The 24119-nt window shown below is 43.3% G+C and overlaps 1 protein-coding gene across 6 annotated transcripts in view; it reads right to left on the bottom strand.

Moving 5' to 3' along the window:
• LOC112263424 (transducin-like enhancer protein 1) overlaps window positions 1–23547 on the bottom strand; it is a 44400-nt gene extending 20853 nt beyond the window's left edge. For 2 of the 6 annotated variants that reach the window (XM_024439612.2, XM_024439613.2), the window contains exons 1-10: window positions 22508–23546; window positions 22045–22145; window positions 21533–21596; window positions 21104–21148; window positions 7051–7113; window positions 6806–6910; window positions 5063–5249; window positions 4793–4809; window positions 931–1047; window positions 802–855 (exon numbers count right to left, since the gene is read on the bottom strand). In XM_024439612.2, the coding sequence (XP_024295380.1) occupies window positions 802–855; window positions 931–1047; window positions 4793–4809; window positions 5063–5249; window positions 6806–6910; window positions 7051–7113; window positions 21104–21148; window positions 21533–21596; window positions 22045–22145; window positions 22508–22531 (777 nt within the window). In that variant the 5' untranslated portion in view covers window positions 22532–23546. Of the gene's footprint in view, window positions 1–801; window positions 856–930; window positions 1048–4792; window positions 4810–5062; window positions 5250–6805; window positions 6911–7050; window positions 7114–21103; window positions 21149–21532; window positions 21597–22044; window positions 22146–22507 lie in introns of all 6 variants that reach the window. The other 4 variants (XM_024439611.2, XM_024439616.2, XM_024439614.2 and 1 more) reach the window with 4 other exon arrangements.
• Between the last annotated feature and the right edge of the window lie 572 nt (window positions 23548–24119).

The following is a 24119-nucleotide window of genomic DNA, read 5'->3' as shown; positions in this document are numbered from 1 at the left end:
AAAGAAGATGGTCAAAGGTAATGAATGTTTTATATTTTATTGTGCGGTTTGTGTAGCGCCGACTATGCTAATTCTTTTGTTTACATCCCCTTCGGGTCTTTTGGGGTGTTACATGCTATCAGATAATAGCTTCTCATGCTTTCGCCGAAAAGCATTTTAAAAATCTGACTTGGTGCCTGGATTCACAACGAGTGTAGCTTTAATTCAATACCAAGCATGTGTATTTTAATGAACGTTTGCGTTTTAACTAATACTATTAGCGTTTAGCGTAGCGCATTTGCATTTCCAGAGCTCTAGTTGGGACGTCTGCGTCTCAAGTAGGATCAAGAGGTTAAAAATCCTACAATGTGATTTTCTGGATTATTTTTCTCATTTTGTCTGTCATAGTTGAAGTGTACCTATGATGAAAATTACATCTCTCTCATCTTTTTAAGTGGGAGAACTTGCACAATTGGTGGCTGACTAAATACTTTTTTGCCCCACTGTGCATAGACATGGAATCAGTGGTCACTTCAATAATAGAACACTGGTCACTTTAATAATGTTTACATATCGTTTTACTAATTTCATATGTATATATTGTAATGTACTGTATTGTATTTTAGTCAATACCACTCCGACATTGCTCGTCCTAATATTAATATATTTCTTAATTCCATTCTTTTACTTTGAGATGTGTGTATTGTTAGATACCACTGCACTGTTGGAGCTAGGAACATAAGCATTTCACTACACCTGCAACAACATCTGCTAAATACATGTGACAAATAAAATTAGATTTTATTTGACACACACACGTACCTCATTGGAGACATCCACCACCAGGTTGTCATCACTCTTCTCTCCATCACTATCCTGTGGGGACAAAAGGTTTGTCAATGTCATTCACCGTTCACACACACAGTTATCAACCTCACTGCTGCTGCTTACATAATGACTAGAGTCCTTGTCCTCTACTTTCCTCTTCTTGGTGTCGTTGGGGAATTCAGGTCCGTTGCGTCGCTTGTCTGAGTTCCTCAAACTGTCAGCAACGAGCAGGGTATTACTCTGCCAAAGACAGGAAGAGAGGATGAGAAGAATGGGCAAGGTGGAAAGAAATAAGGAAATAGATACAGTGCGGAGAACAAGTATTTGATAACCTGCAAAAATCGTCAGTGTTTCCTACTTACAAAGCATGTAGAGGTCTGTCATTTTTTTTAATCATAGGTACACTTCAACTGTGAGAGATGGAATCTAAAACAAAAATCCAGAAAATCAGATTGTATGATTTTTAAGTAATTAATTTGCATTTTATTGCACGACATAAGTATTTGATACATCAGAAAAGCATAACTTAATATTTGGTACAGAAACCTGTGTTTGCAATACAGAGATCATACGTTTCCTGTAGTTCTTGACCAGGTTTGCACACACTGCAGCAGGGATTTTGGCCCACTCCTCCATACAGACCTTGTCCAGATCCTTCATGTTTCGGGGCTGTCGCTGGGCAATATGGACTTTCAGCTCCCTCCAAAGATTTTCTATTGGGATTTAACTTCTTCCATTTTCTAATAATTGCGCCAACAGTTGTTGCCTTCTCACCAAGCTGCTTGCCTATTGTCCTGTAGCCCATCCCAGCCTTGTGCAGGTCTACAATTTTATCCCTGATGTCCTTACACAGCTCCCTGGTCTTGGCCATTGTGGAGAGGTTGGAGTCTTTGATTGAGTGTGTGGACAGGTGTCTTTTATACTGGTAAGGAGTTCCAACAGGTGCAGTTAATACAGGTAATGAGTGGAGAGCAGGGGAGCCTCTTAAAGAAAAACTAACAGGTCTGTGAGAGCCAGAATTCTTACTGGTTGGTAGATGATCAAATACTTATGTCATGCAATAAAATGCAAATGAATTACTTAAAAATCATACGATGTGATTTTCTGGATTTTTGTTTTAGATTCCATCTCTCACAGTTGAAGTGTACCTATGATTAAAAAAATTACAGACCTCTACATGCTTTGTAAGTAGGAAAACCTACAACATCGGCAGTGTATCAAATACTCGTTCTCCCCACTGTATGTGCTATAGGCCAAGGTGGGGCTGTCTGCCAGTCTTCAGTCAAAGCCCTTGTGTCATGCAGTCCCCACAACTACACCATTTGGATAGTGTTGGGGTTACACATACATATTCATTTCGGGCACATTGGAGCAACACAGCGAGAAGGCCCTGATTAGTACGAGTTGTTCTGCCGCTCTATCAGTCCTCCCTCTCCTAGCTCTGTCCAGCTTTTACAGCGGCAGCTAAAGGGCAGTGTGTACTTGTGTGTGTGATTCACTTCCACCATCCCCTCCCCCAGTTCCCCTGACTCTGTGGATTAGCCCATCATGTTGGAGTCCATTTAGGCCTAAATCTGTCATTGAAAATGTGCCTCCAGGAGCAGCAGAGACCTACACACAGCCCCAACAGACAGGCTGTGGGGGAGGGGGGCCCCCCTCTTTCTCCCCATGCCTCCCCTCTCCTTGACCCCAACCAAAGGCTCCTACACACCCTCCCTCACAGGGGGAACATTATTTAAAGGCTTTAGAAAGCAGATTGCTGACCCACAGAACACAAGCAATTTCCCGCCGTTCTCTCAGGTCATACAATGCTCCCCCTGTCAGTGGCTGTATTAAACACAATGAGACCCTTTAAGCGTGGGATTAGGAGAGTGGGAGGAGCAATCTGCTCACAATTCAGGGGCAGTGAAGGGTGCTTTGAAGGGATGGTCATGGCATGCTTAGTCCCCTCCTGTACTCCCTGTTCACCCACGACTGCGCTGCTGCGCATGACTCCAAAACCATCATTATGTTTGAAGACCACATCACTGTGGTAATCTTGATCGACAATGACAAAGCCTACAAGGTCATAGAGCATCTTGACTGGCTGCATCACCGCTTCGTATGGCAACTGCATACCAACAAGTGCTCAGTATATCTGGGAAACCCTTCAACACTGTTGGAAAAGCATTCCAGGTGAAGCTGGTTGAGAGAATGCCAAGAGTTGGCAAAGCGGTCATAAAGGCAAAGGGTGTCTACTCTAAAGAATCTCAAATATATTTTGATTTGTTTAACACTTTTTTGGTTACTACATGATTCAATATGTGTTATTTCATACTTTTGAGGTCTTCACTATTATTATACAATGTAGAAAATAGTAAAAATAAAGAAAAACCTTTGAAAGAGTAGGTGTGTCCAGAATTCAGTAATTTTTCCAACAATTGTTTACAGACAGATTATTTCATTTGTAAATCTATGTATCACAATTCCAGTGGGTCAGAAGTTTACATGGACTAAGTTGACTGTGCCTGTGACAGCTTGGAAAATTTGAGAAAATGTCATGGCTTTAGAAGTTTCTGATAAATTATGTCAATTAGCCTGAGTCAATTGGACCAATACCAATTGGACCTGTGGATGCATTTCAAGGCCTACCTTCAAACTCAGTGTCTCTTTACTTGACATCATGGGAAATCTAAAGAAATCAGCCAAGACCTCAGAAATAAAATTGGAGACCTCCACAAGTCCGGTTCATCCTTGGGAGCAATTTCCAAACACCTGAAGGTACCACGTTCAACTGTACAAACAATAGTACGCAAGTATAAACACCATGGGACCAAGCAGCCGTCATACCGCACAGGAAGGAGACGTGTTCTAAAGATCTCCTAAAGATGAACGTACTTTGGTGCGAAAATTGCAAATCAATCCCAGAACACGTGTAGATGCTGGAGGAAACAGGTACTAAAGTATTTATATCCACAGTTAAATGAGTCCTATATAGACATATCCTGAAAGGCCGCTCAGCAAGGAACAGGCCACTGCTCCAAAACCGCCATAAAAAAGCCAGACTACGGTTTGCAACTGCACATGGGGACAAAGATTGTACTTTTTGGAGAAATGTCCTCTGGTCTGATGAAACAAAACTAAAACTGTTTGGCCATAATGACCATCGTTATGTTTGGAGGATAAAGGGGGAGCCCTGCAAGCCGAAGAATCCCATTCCAACCGTAAAGCATGAGGGTGGCAGCATCATGTTGTGGCGGTGCTTTGCTGCAAGGGGGAATTGTGCACTTCACAAAATAGATGGCATCATGAGACGGGGAAATTATGTGGATATATTGAAGCAACATCTCAAGACATCAGGAAGTTAAAGCTTGGTCGCAAATGGGTCTTCCAAATGGACAATGACCCCAAGCATACTTCCAAAGTTGTGGCAAAATGGCTTAAGGACAACAAAGTCAAGGTATTGGAGTGGCCATCACAAAGCCCTGACCTCAATCCTATAGAACATTTGTGGGCAGAACTGAAAAAGTGTGTGCGAGCAAGGAGGCCTACAAACCTGACTCAGTTACACCAGCTCTGTCAGGAGGAATGGGACAAAATTCACCCAACTTATTGTGGGAAGCTTGTAGAAGGCTATCCAAAACATTTGACCCAAGTTAAACAGTTTAAAGGCAATGCTACCAAATACTAATTGAGTGCATGTAAACTTCTGACCCACTGGGAATGTGATGAAAGAAATAAAAGCTGAAATAAATCACTCTCTCTACTATTGTTCTGACATTCTTATAATAAAGTGGTGATCCTAACTGATCTAAGACAGGTAATTTTTACTAGGATTAAGTGTCAGGAATTGTGAAAAACTGAGTTTAAATATATAGGTGAATGTAAACTTCCGACAGACAGACAGAGACAGACAATATACATATATACACAGGTGTGAACGTTGGAATGAGTAGGGGAGGGTATGAGGAGGAGGATGCCGCCAGAGGTAGCAGGAAGTACTTACTGTGCCCGGCTCTTGCTCTGTTCCCATAGCAACGATGACACAGCATCAAGGTGATAAGGTCATCAGGGCACACACGAGGGAGGCACGACAAAACACACAAAAAGAAAGAAATTCTAATCCTGAGCCCTGCACTTGTGGTGTTCAGTATATTTATTATAAACAAACCCAATGATGATACAGTCTTGTCAGTTTGGTCTGTCTATGTGGGCGGGCTAGACAGACGACTCCTTAGGTGCAGGCCCAGTAACAGTGGGTGTGGCTGCTGCTCACCTCTTAGCTGCTCAGCCTCCGCCGGGTGTTTCTTGTCCTCTTTGCCCACCAGGTGGTGCGGTGGCGCCCCCAAGGCACTGGACAGGGCGAGCAGGCTGGCCCCTCCCCCCAAGTGGGCTGGGTTGAGCCCAGCCGGGTGGGGGGTGAGGGGGACATGGGGGCCGTGCGCGTGGGACAGATGCTGATGCTACAGGAGAGAGAGAGAGGGAGAAGCAATCAATTACTAATCCATAATCAATATAGCCTACCACTGGAAAGTGTGTCAATCAATACGACAAGGCATTAATACACAAACGGAGCCGAGTGATCAATGTGAAAATATATAGAGGAATTCATGACCCTTCAGTGTTTCCATCAAGAGCAGCTTTCAACGACGTGGCATGCTTACAAATAATGTCAGAGGCAGTAAACCTCCCCTTTAACACACACACACACACACACCTCCCTCTGGGGTCAAACAATAAACAATGGTGACAGCTGGGATCACAGCCCAGAGCCTGAGGGAGGTTAAGAGAGGAGGGGGTTAGAGAGCTACAGCTGCTGCCTGCAGGCCAGGGAGGGTGGGGGCTCTGCTGGATTGGGGGCGTTTAGCTGTCAGGTCTCGGTGTCTTTCACACCAAATCAGGTGCTCGTCTGAGCGTGAAATGCTTTTGTGTTCCAAAACATAAATTATTGCGTCTTCAGACAGTAGCCACGGGAATCAAACCCCTGAGGTTTGCCACGGGGGGAGGGAGATTTCAGCAGTAGAGTGGGGGAGGGGCGGTGGTGAAGGTCAACCCTCTTTATCTCACCTAATTGACTAAGCAACCCCCCTTCAGAGAACCACAGGAGAGACGCCACAGAACTCTATCCCCATCTCCATGCCTACTCATTCACAGCGCTAATCCCTGGGCTTGCCCTCCAAAACACACATGCACCATCCAAGCCCTTGTTCGCTGTGCCAAAACAGCACAGCAAAGGACGCTCTCTCACACACACACGGTGAGAGTCAATGGAGGGGAGGTATTGGTGGTGGCAAGGGGAGCCCTGTGTGTTAGGGGGTGTTAAGGTGTCCACATGCTTCCCAGCCAAAACAATTTGGAAGAGTTTGTGCATATATTATCTACGCCCCTTCATTGGGGATTGGTTAACAGTAGGGATTCTTCAATGAGAGACAAATCATTTTCATGCATTGTTTTTATTGAGAAACACTGCACAAAACATCTTACATAGTTAGATGTAAAATTGAGTCATCTTAGATTAATTCTACAACGTCTCCAAATAGAGAGACAGTACACTCTTGCCATTTTTTCTTGTTTTTCAAGCAAAGGTCTTAAGGGAGTATGTGCCAGCCGAACTGAAGAATGCTGACGCCTTTAGGGTAAGCCGCGAGAGGTGAGAGGGTGGCCACGCTTCATTACACTCATTTAACACACATAAACAGGGTGACTGACAGCTTGGTGAGAGGACCAGACGCTCAAACCCTCTTTATACACACACTAGAATCCTGCAATTAAGACACAAATGGCAACTGCCACCCCCTGCCACAGCCATCGAGCAAAGCCCCCACCCCCTCCAAAGCTTCCCAGAACTGTTGAGAAAATCCAAAACAGCAGCCTACACACAGCAGATCTTATGGTTGCCAAACACAGTAGTATCATATCCTTGGGTAAATGACTCCGTAATATTTCAGTAATAAAATGTCACATACACACACCATCACAGTACACACAAACACAGGAAGTTGTAGTAGAGTGCATTTACTGTGGGTGGTAGACCGGGAAGGACACGTACCCCGATGACAGAATTGAGTTCGCCCATGGTGACCTGCTTGGCCCTCTCCACTGCCTGGATCACCTGCTGTTGGTGCTGCATGGGCACACACATACACACACAATACAGGGGAGCGAAAGAAGATTGCAAGAGGCTTACCTGTTTGTGCTGTTCAATGTTCAGCACGTAAGACCTTTCATAGTACTGTGAACACACACACACACACACACACTTACCTCCTGTGAGAGGAAGGGGATGACTTGTGCACAGATGGTATTGAGCCTCTTGGCAATCTCGGTCTGTTGGATAGAGTAGAGGATGGATGGATAAGTATGGGCAATGTCAACAAAAACCTGGAATAGCCGCACAACTACATTCAGCCGTGCACTGAGATCCAAAGGGATTCCCGATTGTATTCACAGCTAGTATGTTCAGGTCAACTCCACCTGGGGTGTAAGCATTAGTGCACACCATAGCAAAACATTTTGCAACAAGAAGGTTGTGCAATGAAAATTAGAGGACAAGTTCAGGCATGTGCCTCCCCGTTTCGGCCTGATTGCTTCCAAGTACACCATAGGTCAACTCCACCTGATATCCCCATGTGTGTGATACTGGAGAGTTACTGAAGGAGAAGGCAGACATCTAACTGCTCATAGGAGCAACTGCTGCCATCGGTCACGACATGGGCTCAATGCACACAACACATATTAGTCAATATGGGTATGAATGACTCCATACACACAATTAACTTGGGGGGGGCACATGCAGTTGTGAGCATACATACTTTCGCGTGCACCACAGACATACGTGTGCAAACCAGAGCATGTGAGTGGAGTTTAGCTGTTGGAAATCCGAGCAGTGAGGAAAAGCTGCTACTCCAAATTCGCTCCATCCATTTCAAAATTAAAAATCACAATTTAACCAACAATCTATTTTTGTGACTACTTGGACCTACCATTTGGCTTTGAAGTATTGAAACAAAACCATATGATTTGAATGAAAAGTTCTTTAATAAACATGAAAATGTGACAGTAAGAAGCGCTTCATCATTTCATCATTTCAAATAGGCTACATGAAATTTAGCCTGAAATATTCCATGGGAAGTTAAGCCCTGGAATGAGGAATTTTGCTTAAAATTCATCAAAAAAAGTTAGCTTATAACAGTGAACCATTTTTGTGGGATACACAAAGCAATTCTAGGTCTTAACATATTTTGGTTAAACTATCCCCAATTCAACAGAATTGCAACTCTCTGCATCTTCCACCACATGTGCAGTGCACTCCATCACATGTACAGCTGATTTTCAAGATCTTGTACACTAATGAGATTTTTGGTAATTGGTATTTTATTAGGATCCCAAATTAGCTGTTGCAAAAGCAGCAGCTACTCTTCCTGGGGTCCACACAAAACATAATTAGACAAGAACAGAACTACATACATTTTTAAAAAGGCACAAGTAGCCTACATATCAATGCATACACACGCACACTATCTAGATCAAATAGGAGTTGTGCCACGAGGTGTTGCTTTATCTGTTTTTTGATATCAGGTTTGCCGTTTATTTGAGCAATATTTGATAGCAAGTTCCATGCAATAAGGGCTCTATATAATACTGTATGTTTCTGGAATTTGTTCTGGATTTGGGGACTATGAAAAGACCCCTGGTGGCATGTCTGGTGGGATAGGCGTGTGTGTAAGTTGACTATGCAAACAATTTGGGATTTAACAAATACATTATTTTTTGTTAATTAGTAAATTCACCTGTTTCCATACACGTTTCATTTTAAAACATGTATCTTACAAAGGAGTTGTTTAATCTAACTGCTTAACTATTTATCTGTACATGTAATTGTCTTTTTTTTCTCTACTCGTTTTTTCTAATCTTTACAGGAAAATGCCACGGGCACTATCTGATGTGTGCCGACATTTCACTGCAGCTAATGTAGAAGGAAAAGCTGTGTACATTTGCAAAAGCTGTGCCAAATCATATGCAAAGAATGCAACAAAGCAGCAGAATCATCTAGCCAAATGTATAAAGTTCCATCAGCGCTCACAGCAAACAACCTCTGACAAAAGTCCCTCTACTTCTATTCAAGGATAAAATTATGAAATCAGACACCTTATCGATAGCAACAGTTCATGGTTCTCCTGGATTCGAAAGTTTTTTTGACTTAATGGAGGAACGTAGTCAGAGAAATGGTGATGAATGTCTTGTTTGAGCTGTGTATGCAACTGGTTCACCTCTGATGCCCACAGGCAACGTGTATTGGAAAGAGGCCGACAAATTAAATCGTAATGGCCGATTAATTAGGGCCGATTTCAAGTTTTCATAACAATCGGAAATCTTGGGCTCCGATTTTCCGATTTTGTTTATTTATTTTTTAAATACCTTTATTTAACTAGGCAAATCAGTTAAGAACACATTCGTATTTTCAATGACGGCCTAGGAACGGTGGGTTAACTGCCTTGTTCAGGGGCAGAACGACAGATTTTCACCTTGTCAGCTCGGGGGATCCAATCTTGCAACCTCACAGTTAACTAGTCCAACGCAATAACGACCTGCTTCGCTCTCATTGCACTCCACAAGGAGCCTGTTACGAGAATGGAGTAAGCCAAGGTAAGTTGCTAGCTAGCTTTAAACTTATCTTATAAAAAACAATCAATCATAATTACTAGTTAACTACACATGGTTGATGATATTACTAAATATTATCTACCGTGTCCTGCGTTGCATATAATCTGACTGAGCATACAAGCATACATGTATCTAAGTATCTGACTGGTAGACAGAAGCAGGCGGGTATACATTCATTCAAACAGCACTTTCGTGCATATTGCCAGCAGCTCTTCGTTGTGTGTCAAGCATTGCGCTGTTTAAGAATTCAAGCCTATCAACTCCCGAGATGAGGCTCGTGTAACCGAAGTGAAATCGCTAGCTAGTTAGCGCGCGCTAATTGTCATTGTGTTGCTGGTTCGAGCCCAGGGAGGAGCGAGGAGAGGGACGGAAGCTATACTGTTACACTAGTAATACTAAAGTGCCTATAAGAACATCCAATAGTCAAAAGGTTAATGAAATACAAATGGTATAGAGGGAAATAGTCCTATAATTCCTATAATAACTACAACCTAAAACTTCTTACCTCTACAAGAGCACAGACAAGGGACAACAGACACACCGGTCTCATTGCAGATGAGCTGAAGGCAGTCATCAATGACCTTGGACCACAGAAGGTATTTGCACTGGTGACAGACAATGCTGTGAACATGAAGGCTGCTTGGCCTAAAGTGGAGGAGTCCTACCCTCACATCACACCCATTGGTAGTGCTGCTCATGCATTGAATCTGCTCCACAAGGACATCCTGGCACCTAAAACAAGGGATACATTCTACAAGAGAGCCAAGGAAATGGTCAGGTATGTGAAGGGTCATCAAGTAATAGCAGCAATCTACCTCACCAAGCAAAGTGAAAAGAATAAGTGCACCACATTGAAGATGTCCAGCAACAACCGTTGGGGTGGTATTGTCATCATGTTTGACAGTCTCCTGGAGGGGAAGGAGTCTCTCCAAGAAATGGCCATATCACAGTCTGCAGATCAATAGGATCCTACTGGATGATGTATTTTGGGAGAGAGTGGTAAGCAGCCTAAAACCTATAGCAATAGCCATTGCGCGGATTGAGGGAGACAATGCCATCCTGTCTGATGTTCAGACTCTGCTTGCAGATGTAAGAGAAGAAATCCATACTGCCCTGCCCATTTCACTGTGCTCCAAGCAGAGGAAACTGCAGTTTTGAAATACATCAAAAAGCGTGAAGACATCTGCTTGAAGCCGATATACGCAGCAGCATACATGTTGGACCCCAAGTATGCTGGCAAGAGCATCCTGTCGGTTGCAGAGATCAACAAGGCCTATGGTGTCATCACTACCGTGTCTCGGCACCTTGGCCTGGATGAGGGCAAGGTTCTCGGCAGTCTGGTGAAGTACACTTCCAAGCAAGGGCTTTGGGATGGAGATGCAATATGGCAGTCATGCCAACATCTCATCAGCCACCTGGTGGAAGGGACTGTGGATCTGAGGGGACTGTTGCCTCCATCATCTTCCAAATCCCACCAACATCAGGCGCCTCAGAGTGCAATTGGTCCTTGTTTGGGAAGACACACACCAAAGCACGCAACAGGCTGACCAATACAAGGGTTGAGAAATTGGTCGCTATTCGGCCAAATTTTAGGCTTTTTGAGCCTGATAATGAGCTATCCTCAACAAAGTTGGAAAGTGAGAGTGAAGATGAGGCCTCAGAGTCTGATGTTCAAGAGGTGGACAATGAGGAGGTCCAGGGAGAAGACATGGAAGCCTGAGAGGAAGACAACCAAAGCTTTAGTGTCTAGACTATCATTATGTTGAAAATATTTTAGGGAGATGCGATGGATCATTGGGGATCATTCAATATTCCCTCATTTGTTGTTCGGTGAAATCATCCCATGTGAAGACTCATTTAACTAAATGATAAACTTTTGTTATTGACCAAATACTTATTTTCCACCATAATTTGCAATTAAATTCATTAAAAATCCTACAATATGATTTTCTGGATTATTTTTCTTTCATTTTGTCTGTCATAGTTGAAGTGTACCTATGATGAAAATTACAGGCCTCTCTTATCTTTAAGTGGGAGAACTTGAACAATTGGTGGCTGACTAAATACTTTTTTGCCCCACTGTAAATACAATTGTGAAGTTGCGTGTGTGACATACTAGTTTGGCATGAACGTCAAGCTTCAGGCTCATGCAATGGTGCCTGGAAAGCAGGCCAGCAGCGGAGAACACACTCTTGCCAGGCTCGGCAGGGATAAAAAAAATTCTCTATTAGGTAGGCCTAAAGGTTTTTAGCCAAAATAACCCTAGCAAAACAGAATGCTCCATGAAAGAGGTAATATATGTCAGGCCTATTGGGCCAAAATCAACAATAGCCTATTGAATAGATAATAGAACGAAAATGAAATCAACTTAAGAGATCAGATTTTTTATTTATACACCACTAGCTACCCACCTCAATCCTTTGTTAGCAAGTGCACGTAAGTACACCATGTATTTTCAGATTCACAATGACTCTTTTGTTGTGAACACTACATCACTGCACTCCCGCTCTTCCTCTTGGTGTTCCTCATCTTTGTAAGTCAGCATGATTTTGCACCCAAGTGTTTTATCAGTTTCCTTATGAAAATATTTTGTGAATTCCATGACAGCAGCTAAAGCTAGGGGCTATTGCAGCACACAAGTAGCCTAGAAATGCATGCTGGGACGAGTATGCCCTGAGCTCTACTGGAGCAGGCGAGAAGGACGATGCTCCAGCACTCCATTTAAAATGGACACGCTCTGCTCCTAGCACCACTCCAGCTTGGCTCACATACTCTGGTGCAGACACAGACACAAAGCAGTGAATCAAAGACAGGACCCAGCCTTGCTATCATGTCAGCCTTAGATTAGGTTTCACCGTGTCTCACTTCTATTCTTCCACTCCCATCGGCGCTTAAAATAATCTCATCACTACTAATTTAATTTGGTCCCACTCTCATAACCATGGCCGGCCATCCGGCCCCCGGAGGTGACTGCGATTGGCTGGATACCCTATATCCCCACGGAGGGGGCAAATCAGATGATCCAGCTGAAATTACATATCGGACAAACAAATTGATACGAGGCAGGCCAGGGTACAGGGGGAACTAGAGGAGCCTCCGAATGCAGTAATGGGATATTACTCAGACACATGCACACACTCGCACAGACACTCACGACACAGACCATTTTCCTTTGAAAAGCTGGTGAGAAAAATGGAGTGCGGGCCATATGTATCAAGTTTCTCATTGCAGAAGTGACGACCTAGGATCAGGTCCCCCCTGTCCATGTAATTGTATTCATTGTGATCTAAAAGGCTAAACTGAGCCTAAAAATCAGCATTCCTTCTCTGGGATGCTTGATACATATAGCCTCAAATCTCCATAAAATAAAAACACGGCTGCACCAGAAGAGGACTTGCCATCCCTGAGCCTGGTTCCTATCGGTTTCTTCCTAGGTTCCTGCCGTCTAGGGAGTTTTTTCTAGCCACTGTGCTTCTGCATTGCTTGCTCTTTGGGGTTTTATGCTAGGTATCTGTAAAGCACTGTGACAACTGTTGATGTAAAAAGGGCTTTATAAATACATTTGATGAATTGAGTTCCTCCAGCCAGTCTTCTAGCAGCCCAGCTATAGGCCATGTCCTCATGTGACACACCCTCAGAAGCCTGGCCTGACAGGCTTATCATTAGCACACACACACACACACACACACACCTGCTGTAGGCAAGCTCCTAGAAACACACCAGATAACCTATAATACCTGGCTAGGCAATAAAATACCTGCCTCTCCCACTGTGCTTTCCCAGAATGTCTGAGGGGTATTCTTAGCCAGCAGATAGGTACTGCAGGCCAGGAATAGGCTGTGTCCAGTGCACTCCCGCTAAGCTAAACACACGGGAGGGAGCTAGTTACAGGGAAATAAGCTTCCTGAAGCATTGAGCATTTCCAGTCAATTGCGTCAAAAATAGGTTCATTACTTGAGGCTTTGATCAACACAGTGTACAGTAGTTGTACCTGCTGGTCAAAATAATTTAGAGCAGCCAAATTATTATAGATGTCGTCGCACCAGGGTAGCCTTTTTGCCTTCTACCAAACCAATCAGGTGGCTGTTCGACAAAACAACGCTTCAATTGTCAGTGTTGCTTCTGATAAAGTGACAAGTATCTGCCCACTGCTTCGAAGTAAACTGCTTAGCGATTTCAATGCATGAATCGGATCACTGGCATCAAACGTAACATCACTAGAGGGTGCCAACGGGATTAATTAAGGGATGGTTAAGGAAATAATGTGACCCAGAGCTTTGGGCCAAAGTGGGTAAGTGTGATTTACCTGCCTGTGTCTTACCCAACCACACTCCAAAAGTCAGACAGTATGGTGGTTTTCACACATGCCAGAGGGTTACATTGAAAGGATCGCCTGTCGTCATTGAGTAGACTGACGCTCTCGCAGAGCATTCAACTAGGGTAGTAGGTGACAAAACAAACCACACATCCCAATCATGATGAGTTCTCAAGTCATCACCTAGGATATCAGTGATTGGAGACCTTCAAGTCATAGGTCAGAGGGTGTGACCAGAGCAACAGGGCCTGCCAGGTGGCAGAGAAAGTGAGCCCTACAGGGACTAGGAGGACATATGTTGAATTTCAGAACCACCCCACTCTCTTAAATATCAACTGCCCTTTATAACCAACTTCTCTGGTTTGAAATGGCCTGTGGAATCGATACGGGTCAGAAACATGAATTCCAGTTTCAAAATTGACTAAAGTGTAAATAGGATAATATGGGTCATAAACAGAGTTTGGTAAGTGACTGTGTCATGACTTACTTGAGTGCATTCAGGAAGTATTCAGACCCCTTGACTTTTTCCACATTTCGTTACAGCTTTATTCTAAAATGGATTAAATTTAAAAAATGTTCCTCATCAATCTACACACAATACCCCATCATTTCAAAGTGAACACGGGCTTAGAAATTTGTGCACATTTATAAAAAAAAAAAAAAACAGAAATACCTTATTTACATAAGTATTCAGACTGTTTCCATTGACCATCCTTGAGATGTTTCTACAACTTGGAGTCCACCTGTGGTAAATTCAATTGATTGGACAAGATTTAGAAAAGGCACACACCTGTCTAAACAAGAACCCGATGGTGACTCTGTCAGAGCTCCTCTGTGGAGATGGAAGAACCTTCTAAAAGGACAACCATCTCTGCAGCACTCCCCCAAATCAAGCCTTTATGGTTGAGAGGCCAGACAGAAGCCACTCAGTAAAAGGCACATGACAGCACGCTTGGAGTTTGCTAAAAGGAACGTCAGCGACCAGGAGACTAGTTAGGATCGAGGGAAAGATGAACTGAGCAAAAGTAGAGCGAGATACATGATGAAAACCTGCTCCAGAGCACTCAGGACCTGAGACTGGGGGCGAAGGGTCACCTTCCAACAGGACAACGACCCTAAGCACACAGCCAAGACAACGCAGGAGTGGATTCGGAACAAGTGTCTGAATGTCCTTGATTAGTCCATCCAACCTGACAGAGCTTGAGAGGATCTGCAGAGAAGAATGGGAGAAACTCCCTAAATACAGGTGTGCCAAGCTTGTAGGATCATACCAAAGAAGACTCGAGGCTATGATCGCTGCCAAAGGTGCTTCAACAAAGTACTGAGTAAAAGGTCTGAATACTTATGTTCTACATTACACACACATTTGAGAAAACAAAAATCCTGTTTTTGCTTTGTCATTATGGGGTAGTGTGAGATTGAGGGGGAAAAAATGTAATCAATTTTAGAATAAGGCTGTAACGCAACAAAATATCAAAAGTGAAGGGGTCTGAATAATTTCTGAATGCACTGTACGTCAACAATTAATTCCCCCTTTTGCCTATTGTGACCCAGTTTTTTCTGTGAAAAGACTGGGCGAGCTGCCTTTACATGGCCTGGTGCCCTGTGCGGGTGGAGGACCAATGGAATGGTTGAAAATGAGCAAGTCCTGCTCACCAAGGGCACCCGGTCACACAAAACGAACCTGTCGACTGGAACCTCTTCACCAGACAAAACGTGTGGTTAGTACTTGCCCTTTCTCAGGAAATAGCTACTCTATAGAAAAATGGGATTCCATAAAGTTGATCAACAATCATGGGCATATGTCCAGGATATCGATTACATCAGACTAGTTTCTACTTGGGCTGTCAACTGTCAAACATGAGACTGGTGTGTTGGTAAGTAGCTAAGTTTTGTTGATTATTCATTAACAGCTACAGGCCATTATTTGATAGCTTAGTATCATAGCCTATGATACTGTAATGAAACTAGCCAAATAAACTCCCCTTTCCAGGACTCGGTCTTTCAAAGATAACTCGTAAAAATCCAAATTACTTCACAGATCTTCATTGTAAAGGGTTAAACACTGTTTCCCATGCTTGTTCAATGAACCAAACAATTAATGAACATGCACATATGGAACGGTCGTTAAGACACTAATAGCTTACAGACAGTAGGCAATTAAGGTTACAGTTATGAAAACTTAGGACACTAAAGAGGCCTTTCTACTGACGCTGAAAAACACCAAAATAAAAGATGCCCAGGGTCCCTGCTCATCTGCGTGAATGTGCCTTAGGCATACTGCAAGGAGGGTTGAGGACTGCAGATGTGTCCAGGGCAATAAATTGCAACTAAGACAGTGCTACAGGGAGACAGGATGGACAGCTGATCATCCTTGCAGTGACAGACCACATGTAACAACACCTGCACAGGATCGGTACATCACACCTGCGGGAAGGGTACGTATGGCAACAACTGCCTGAGTTACACCAGGAACACACAATCCCTCCATCAATGCTCAGCCTGTCCACAATAGGCTGAGAGAGGCTGGACTGAGGGATTGTAGGCCTGTTGTAAGGCAGGTCCTCACCAGACATCACCGGCAACAACGTCACCTATGGTAACATCTCACAGCAAGAACTGGCAAAATCCATGAGGAGATGCACTGCAGTCCTTAATGCAGCTGGTGGCCACACCAGATACTGACTGTTACTTTTGATTTTGACCCCCCCCTTTGTTCATTGCCACATTATTCAATTTCTGTTAGTCACATGTCTGTGGAACTTGTTCAGTTTATGTCTCAGTTGTTGAATCTTACGTTCATACAAATATTTACACATGATAAGTTTGCTGTTGACAGTGAGAGGAGTTTACATAGCCTCTCCTTAACATGTAATGTGAGAGGAAGCTAGCTAGCTCATCATCAAGCAAATCTGATGACGTTTGATGCATGTTTCCAGCTTGCTTTCAATAATGTTGTAACTCAAATTGACTAGCTACAGTTTGCTGTGATTGAATGTCAAAGACTCCCAAATCAAACTCTCGTTTACCTTCAGTCATGGCCGCTACCATTTCTTAATAAGCAGTGCTGAAAAACAAGGCCAAATCAGGAAGTGCAGTCGCCCTTTAACTCTCAGGTACTGCTGGTTCTGTAGTTCACCTGAGGACTGGATAGGCTAAATTTAAACCTATCAGAGGGCAAGATGGAGCTAGACCTAATACCATACCAGTTAATGGAGCTCCATTCAATTCCGTTAGGATCTACGTAAAGTCCCTAGGAGTGAGTTTAGAATTCAGCCCCAATACCTTTATTTGAGCAGGACAACGGGCCTGCTCTCCATTCTCCTAAAACTCAAAACACCCAGGCAGCAGAGACAGGAGCTCCAAGCCACAGGAGGTTGGTGGCAGCTTCATTGGAGAGGACGCGCTTGTGGTAATGGCTGGCGCGGAATAGGTGGAATGGTATCAAATACATCATGGTTTCCATTAGAGGTCGACCGATTATGATTTTTTTCAATACCGATTATTGAGGACCAAAAAAAGCTGATACCGATTAAATCGGACGATTTTATTTATTTGTAATAATGACAATTACAACAATACTGAATGAAACACTTAATATAATACATCAATAAAATCAATTTAGCCACAAATAAATAATAAAACATGTTCAATTTGGTTGAAATAATGCAAAAACAAAGTGTTGGAGAAGAAAGTAAAAGTGCAATATGTGCCATGCAAGAAAGCTAAAGTTTAAGTTCCTTTCTCAGAACATGAGAACATATGAAAGCTGGTGGTTCCTTTTAACATGAGTCTTCAATATTCCCAGGTAAGAAGTTTTAGGTTGTAGTTATAAGAATTATAGGACTATTTCTCTCTATACCATTTGTATTTCATTAACCTTTGACTATTGGATGTTCTTATAGGCACTTTAGTACTGCCAGTGTAACAGTATAGCTTCCGTCCCACTCCTTGCTACTACCTGGGCTCGAACCAGGAACACATCGACAACAGCCACCCTCGAAGCAGCGTTACCCATGCAGAGCAAGGGGAACAACCACTCCAAGTCTCAGAGCGAGTGACGTTTGAAACGCTATTAGCGCGCACCCCGCTAACTAGCTAGCCATTTCCCATCGGTTACACCAGCCTAATCTCGGGAGTTGATAGGCTTGAAGTCATAAACAGCGCAATGCTTGAAGCATTGCGAAGAGCTGCTGGCAAAACGCACGAAAGTGCTGTTTGAATGAATGCTTACGAGCCTGCTGGTGCCTACCACCGCTCAGTCAGACTGCTCTATCAAATCATAGGCTTAATTATGATATAATAACACACAGAAATACAAGCCTTAGGTCATTAATATGGTCGAATCCAGAAACTATCATCTCGAAAAGAAGACGTTAATTCTTTCAGTGAAATACGGAACTGTTCGGTATTTTATCTAACGGGTGGCATCCATAAGTCTAAATATTCCTGTTACATTGCACAACCTTCAATGTTATGTCATAATTACGTAAAATTCAGGCAAATTCGGCGGCCCAAACTGTTGCATATACACTGACTCTGCGTGCAATAAACGCAAGAGAAGTGACACAATTTCACCTGGTTAATATTGCCTGCTAACCTGGATTTCTTTTAGCTAAATATGCAGGTTTAAAAATATATACTGTGTATTGATTTTAAGAAAGGCATTGATGTTTATGGTTATACCTAACAGTCCTTTTTCATGAATACGCACCGCATTGATTACATGCAACGCAGGACACGCTAGATAATATCATCAACCATGTGTAGTTAACTAGTGATTATGATTGATTTGATTGATTGTTTTTTATAAGATAAGTTTAGTGCTAGCTAGCAACTTACCTTGGCTTACTGCATTCGCGTAACAGACAGGCTCCTCGTGGAGTGCAATGTAATCAGGTGGTTAGAGCATTGGACTAGTTAACTGTAAGGTTGCAAGATTGAATCCCCAGCTGACAAGGTAAAAATCTGCCGTTCTGCCCCTGAACAAGGCAGTTAACCCACCATTCCTAGGCCATCATTGAAAGTAAGAATGTGTTAACTGACTTAGTTAAATAAAGATTAAATCAAGGTGTACAAAAAATAATAAGAATAATTAACAATAAATAAATTTTAAAAAATCTGCCAAATCGGTGTCCAAAAATACAGATTGTTATGAAAACTTGAACTTGAAAACATTACGATTAATCAGTCGACCTCTAGTTTCCATTAGGGATGCACAATATATCGGTGAACTTATCGGAATCGGACGATATTAGCCAAAAATGCCAACGTCGGCATGAGCCCGATGTCTGGTTTAACGCCGATGTGCAAAACCGATATCAAAGCTGATGTGCATACCTGTATAATGTAGGTACATGACGTAATGACGCAATGTAAAATTTAGCGCTACACGTGCAACACAGCATTCCTAACCTAGCCCACAATATCTGCTGTGTGGATTGAGCAGTCAACAAGTTGAACAGTCATTTGAAAGAGTAAGAAAATTTCATCTAGACAACTCAAAAGCTAAATTTAATTAAAATGCCAAGATAGTGGAATTCATTGCCCTTGACAATCAACAATTCTCTGTCGTGCGTGATCCTGGCTTTCGCAGACTGGTCGAGCACCAGTACACACTACCAAGAGCGCTATTTTTCAGATGTTGCCCTACCGGAGTTATACAGTAATAGCATCACTGCAAAAAAATAAAAATTGTAATACAATTGCATCACTGCTATTAGCTTCACGACTGACATTTGGACCAGCGACATCAGCCCCATGAGCATTTGGAATCTGACAGCACAGAGGGTCGCTGAGGATTTCATACTGAGAAAAGTCGTATTGCATGCTCATGAATGTGCTGGTAGTCATACCGCTGCTGCCATTTCAATGGAATTTATGAACATGAACACACTCACTAGCTTGATTCGAACAACTGACTCGAGAAATAAGCTCATCACCTGTGCCTGCAGCAGATGTGATACCCACTGTCATGGCATTGAAATGACTGCGCAACAAAACTGCACGCAGGCTGTGAACAAGCGATTCGGTGGCACTCACTTTACTGTGTCGCCACCATGCTCAATGCTATGTACAAGGACTTCAATGCAGAAAAAAAAAAAAAAAAAAAAAGGGTTTATGTGAAATGCTACATACACAGCGGAACAAGATGGAAACCGACACAGTGCGCACTGAGGAAGCGAGGCCATGGACAGACACAGCTGAAACTTCACTGCTTGACATGCATGATGAAATCCTGGTTCAGAATAAAACAACGGAACAACGAAACAGCACAGCAAGTAAGTGAAAGAAATAGGTTTTGATTATGTTTTACTGGTAATGGGGACATACAGTGACGGCCTACTCTGGCCAAACCTGGATGACGCTGGGCCAATTGCGCGCCGCCCTATGGGACTCCCAATCACGACCGGATGCGATACAGCCTGGATTCGAACTGGGGACTGTAGTGACGCCTCTTGCACTGAGATGCAGTGCCTTGGACCGCTGCGTCCATGTGTGTGTTAACTATTTAACTGTACTATTATGCTTAAAAAGGCTGCTAAAATTCTAAATATCAGTATCGTTTTTTTTGGCAAGGAAAATATCAGCTATCGGACAAAAATGTCAGTTTAAATAGTTTCCATGCGTTTGATACCATTCCATTTGCTCCGTTCCTGCCATTATTATGAGCCGTCCTGCCCTCAGCAGCTTCTACTGCTCCAAGGAGAGGCCACATTAGCCTGGGGCTGGAGTGGCCAGAGCAACAGGCTACAGTGAGAAGGCAGTACGGATACATCACTCACAATACGCCCCACTCTGGAGACAATGAGCAGAAACGGCATCTCCCTCACAATAGGAGGCATGCATTAGTATCCGAAAGAGAGGGGGAGAGACATAGAACCCACATAAATCCTCCCTCAGCAAACCACCCAGGCCAATCCACCTCCAATTTCCTCTGTCCTGACCAATCGATTTCTGTGGTAATTACTGGTAAATGCTATGAGCCAGAGTGCTCTGGTCCTGTGGGGCAAACTTGTGTGTGTGATATATGGGAGTGCTCCTTTGCATTTCCTGGATCAGGGAGTTCCGTGATTGATTCCTATGCCTTCCCCAGCCCAGCCTCTTCAATGCAATAAAACAGGCTACTCCCCCAGACAATACCAATCAATCAGTGTAATTCATCCTGCCTATGGGCTCGTATCACCGGGTCTAACTAGAGAGAAACAGAGCACCATCTATCATTGATAAACTCTGATAAAACACACCCCAGTTCCCTGGCAGGCTAAAAGCTCATTCCCTGGGTGAACCCACACACACACTATAGAGGAAAGATAGAGAAGAGTGTGTGAGGCTTACCTGTTTGTGCATTTCAATGTTCAGCCCGTAAGACATTTCATAGTACTGTGGATGACAGAGTTGGAGTTACTAGGATTACAGTAAATTCCAATTTCCTACATCTCAATGTAGACTGCTTCTTGGCCATAAGAGAGATATGTGAATAATACTACTGGTGTTTGAAAAGGACAAAACAACCTCAAAATGTGGTATTCACTCCAACTCAATAAAGTACTGGAAATCATTGAGCACAGCATGTGAGAGACAATGTGTGTTTGTAAATGATGAGTGTGTGTGTAGTCCTGTTCATGTGTGTGTGAGCAACAATAAGAGTTAACAGTAAGCTTGCATGTACAATGTGGCAATTATATCTAGCCACACATTGACAGTGTTAACATCTACGAGTTGACTGGTTGAGAGTTGAACATAGATTGTGCTGATTGGACTCACCATAACATAGTGCCTCTGCATCTCTGTCTTCTCACTGGCCAGCTTCTCACACTCCAATTTCAAACTGCCGAAGACAGGGACACAATCAAAACAAAGTAAGAGGCCTCAGATACCATCACCAATCCTGAACACAACCAGAAAACATTCAAAATTCAGTTCAGATAAACATGGTCATCTAAACCTCTTGGAATCATGGAAGATAAATATTTGTTTACCCTTTTCCAGTAACAGAAGTAATAAGTCTAGGGCTATAGTAGCAGCAATATAGCCTACTGCCTGATACTGTGATCATGCAGGGCATTCCAGCTCACTGCTTTACCTCTCACTAGTCCCAAAGACAGCAACATGCAGTTGCACACATGGGGAATAAGAGGGGATTTATAATAATCTGACCTCAGACACCACCCCTCTGGCTCAACAATTACATCTGCATGTCTTAGACCTATACAGTCTGAGCACACAAACAGTGACATCTTGGCCTCAGAGTATGTGTGTGTTGAACAGCCACTCACCTGTGGTACTGAGCTTGGAGAAACTGGAACTCCTCTTTGATGCGATCCAGTGACTCTGGGATGGTGAATTTGAAAGGTTGGCCTGGGGCCTGGTGGGGTGTCTGTAAAAATAAGAACATTTAAATAAGAAAACGCATCATTCAAAACCTGTGTTTCTGCATCTGATGAAGCATTTCAAATACGTTAACTGTAGGCTAATTAGTAGTGAATTAGACAAAAAGCTATACGGCATTCGCTGCCATGTGCGATATACGTCTTGCCCTAATTACTGGGAGTGCATCATGATAAACTCATTACAGAAATGTTACATGCCGACAGCCGCTTAGGCAATGACAAACAAAGGAACTTCGACCGACCCGCCATCGTGGGCATACAGAGCTATACAAATGCTAAAATGGTTCAACATGACAAATGAGTGCAGAGAATCTGCGGATGGGGAATGCGTTTTACTGGCCAACCTTACCGGGTGTCGACCCTGGGGATACATCGTTCTACCTCGGCAAATGCCCGGTTCCTGATAAACCCGTCTGCTAACAAAATAGGGACAGGCGCGAGGATGCTCCAGGTTACGATAAATTCATCCTAGCTCCTTCCGAGACTGTCCGTTAAATACCACAAACACGTCCGACCATTTGTCCTCATAGATCTCCCGTCAACTCTCTATCAGCGGTGCTCCGGTGAATGATGCATGTAAGAATCTCCTTTTCTCTCGCTGTAGGCTACTCCAGCATACGATCATGTATTAACCATAGAAGGGAGAAAAATAGCAGGTGAGGACAAAAAAAAGTATCATACTAGTCCTCCTATTCATGTAGACCGTGTAATCATGTCCACCCAGCAATATCCGAATAGCCCGAAACTCCAGTTAGTCAACAAGCCAAACCCACAACGCGGTCATGAGAAGCGTAGGCTGCTGAAACAAATCCACAGAAGTTAATTGCAATTTGACTTGCCGCAATAGCTTGTGGTGAATGCTTGGTATAAAATAATATTCGTTATCCGAAGAATAACCTGTATTCGCGTAAATGGGTGTGTTGTGCAAGAAAGGTTTCGTAAATGTTTTGATAATAACAACCCCCACTATACCAGCACAACAAAATATAATGTTAGCTTGCCTCAAAGGCAACTTTCTCACGCGGTTTCAGACGGAGGGAGTTCTATTAACCTGAGCCGCGGTGCACCGCTCTATGGTGAACGGGCAAAAGGAGCGAGGAGCGCCTATCTCAAATCGAACCGCAATCTGTACCGCTTGGTCAAATTGTCAGCATAGAACGATCGTCCATAAAATATATGTTCGATTTTTTTAAACGAATTTTCATTAGGAAGGTAGATATACCGTTTTTATCAAGCAAATCTTTACTACAAGTGCTTAATCTAGCCTAGGCTACTTCACTTTTGTTTTGAACCTATTTAGCCATGGGTTTTGGATGGGGAACCTGGCACACGCCCGGAGGTAGCCCAGTTCCATAACGAATGCAATCCCTTTTCACCCAGGTTCAAGCTCCCCTCATGGGAAAGCCAGTGCCAGATAATCGAACCCCCCCTCACCCAGCTAACCAGAAAAGGAACCGCCCCCGAAAATTGCACAGGCCAATAGCCACAGGTCTTTTCACGTGGCAAAATGATGCGATTTGTAGAATCCACCAATAGATTTTCTATAAATGTATTCAGGCCTGGCGATTAGTTTGAGCAACACAGACACTAGCCAATCCCGAATGACAGATAGGTTTAGCAAGGAATGGCGCACAAAGCAGCTAGCTACTGAAGAGTGACAGATCTCAGCTATCAATCAAAGTAACGTGGTGCCGTTAAAGGTCCTTAAATGCGCGATGACATCACGAATCCCCCATCAGACCAATTCCTTGAACGCCCTGCTATTTGAAGTTTGTAGTTGTGTCTTCACCAGGTGAATATATTGTAGCCATAATGGGAGGCTATATACAGACACGCCTGGTTCCCAAATGGATGACATATGTCACGCAGCTGAGAGTCATGATTGGGGACTTGGTGGTAACCAGTGATGACCCCCTTCCTGTAGCCCGGTTGACAAAGTGAATTCGTTGACAGGGCTGGGT

This window comes from Oncorhynchus tshawytscha, linkage group LG12 (genome assembly GCF_018296145.1).
Source record: "Oncorhynchus tshawytscha isolate Ot180627B linkage group LG12, Otsh_v2.0, whole genome shotgun sequence".
NCBI classification, from domain to species: Eukaryota; Metazoa; Chordata; class Actinopteri; order Salmoniformes; family Salmonidae; genus Oncorhynchus; species Oncorhynchus tshawytscha.
The sequence above is the reverse complement of the archived record's forward strand: the minus strand, read 5'-3'. Positions and strand labels throughout refer to the sequence as shown.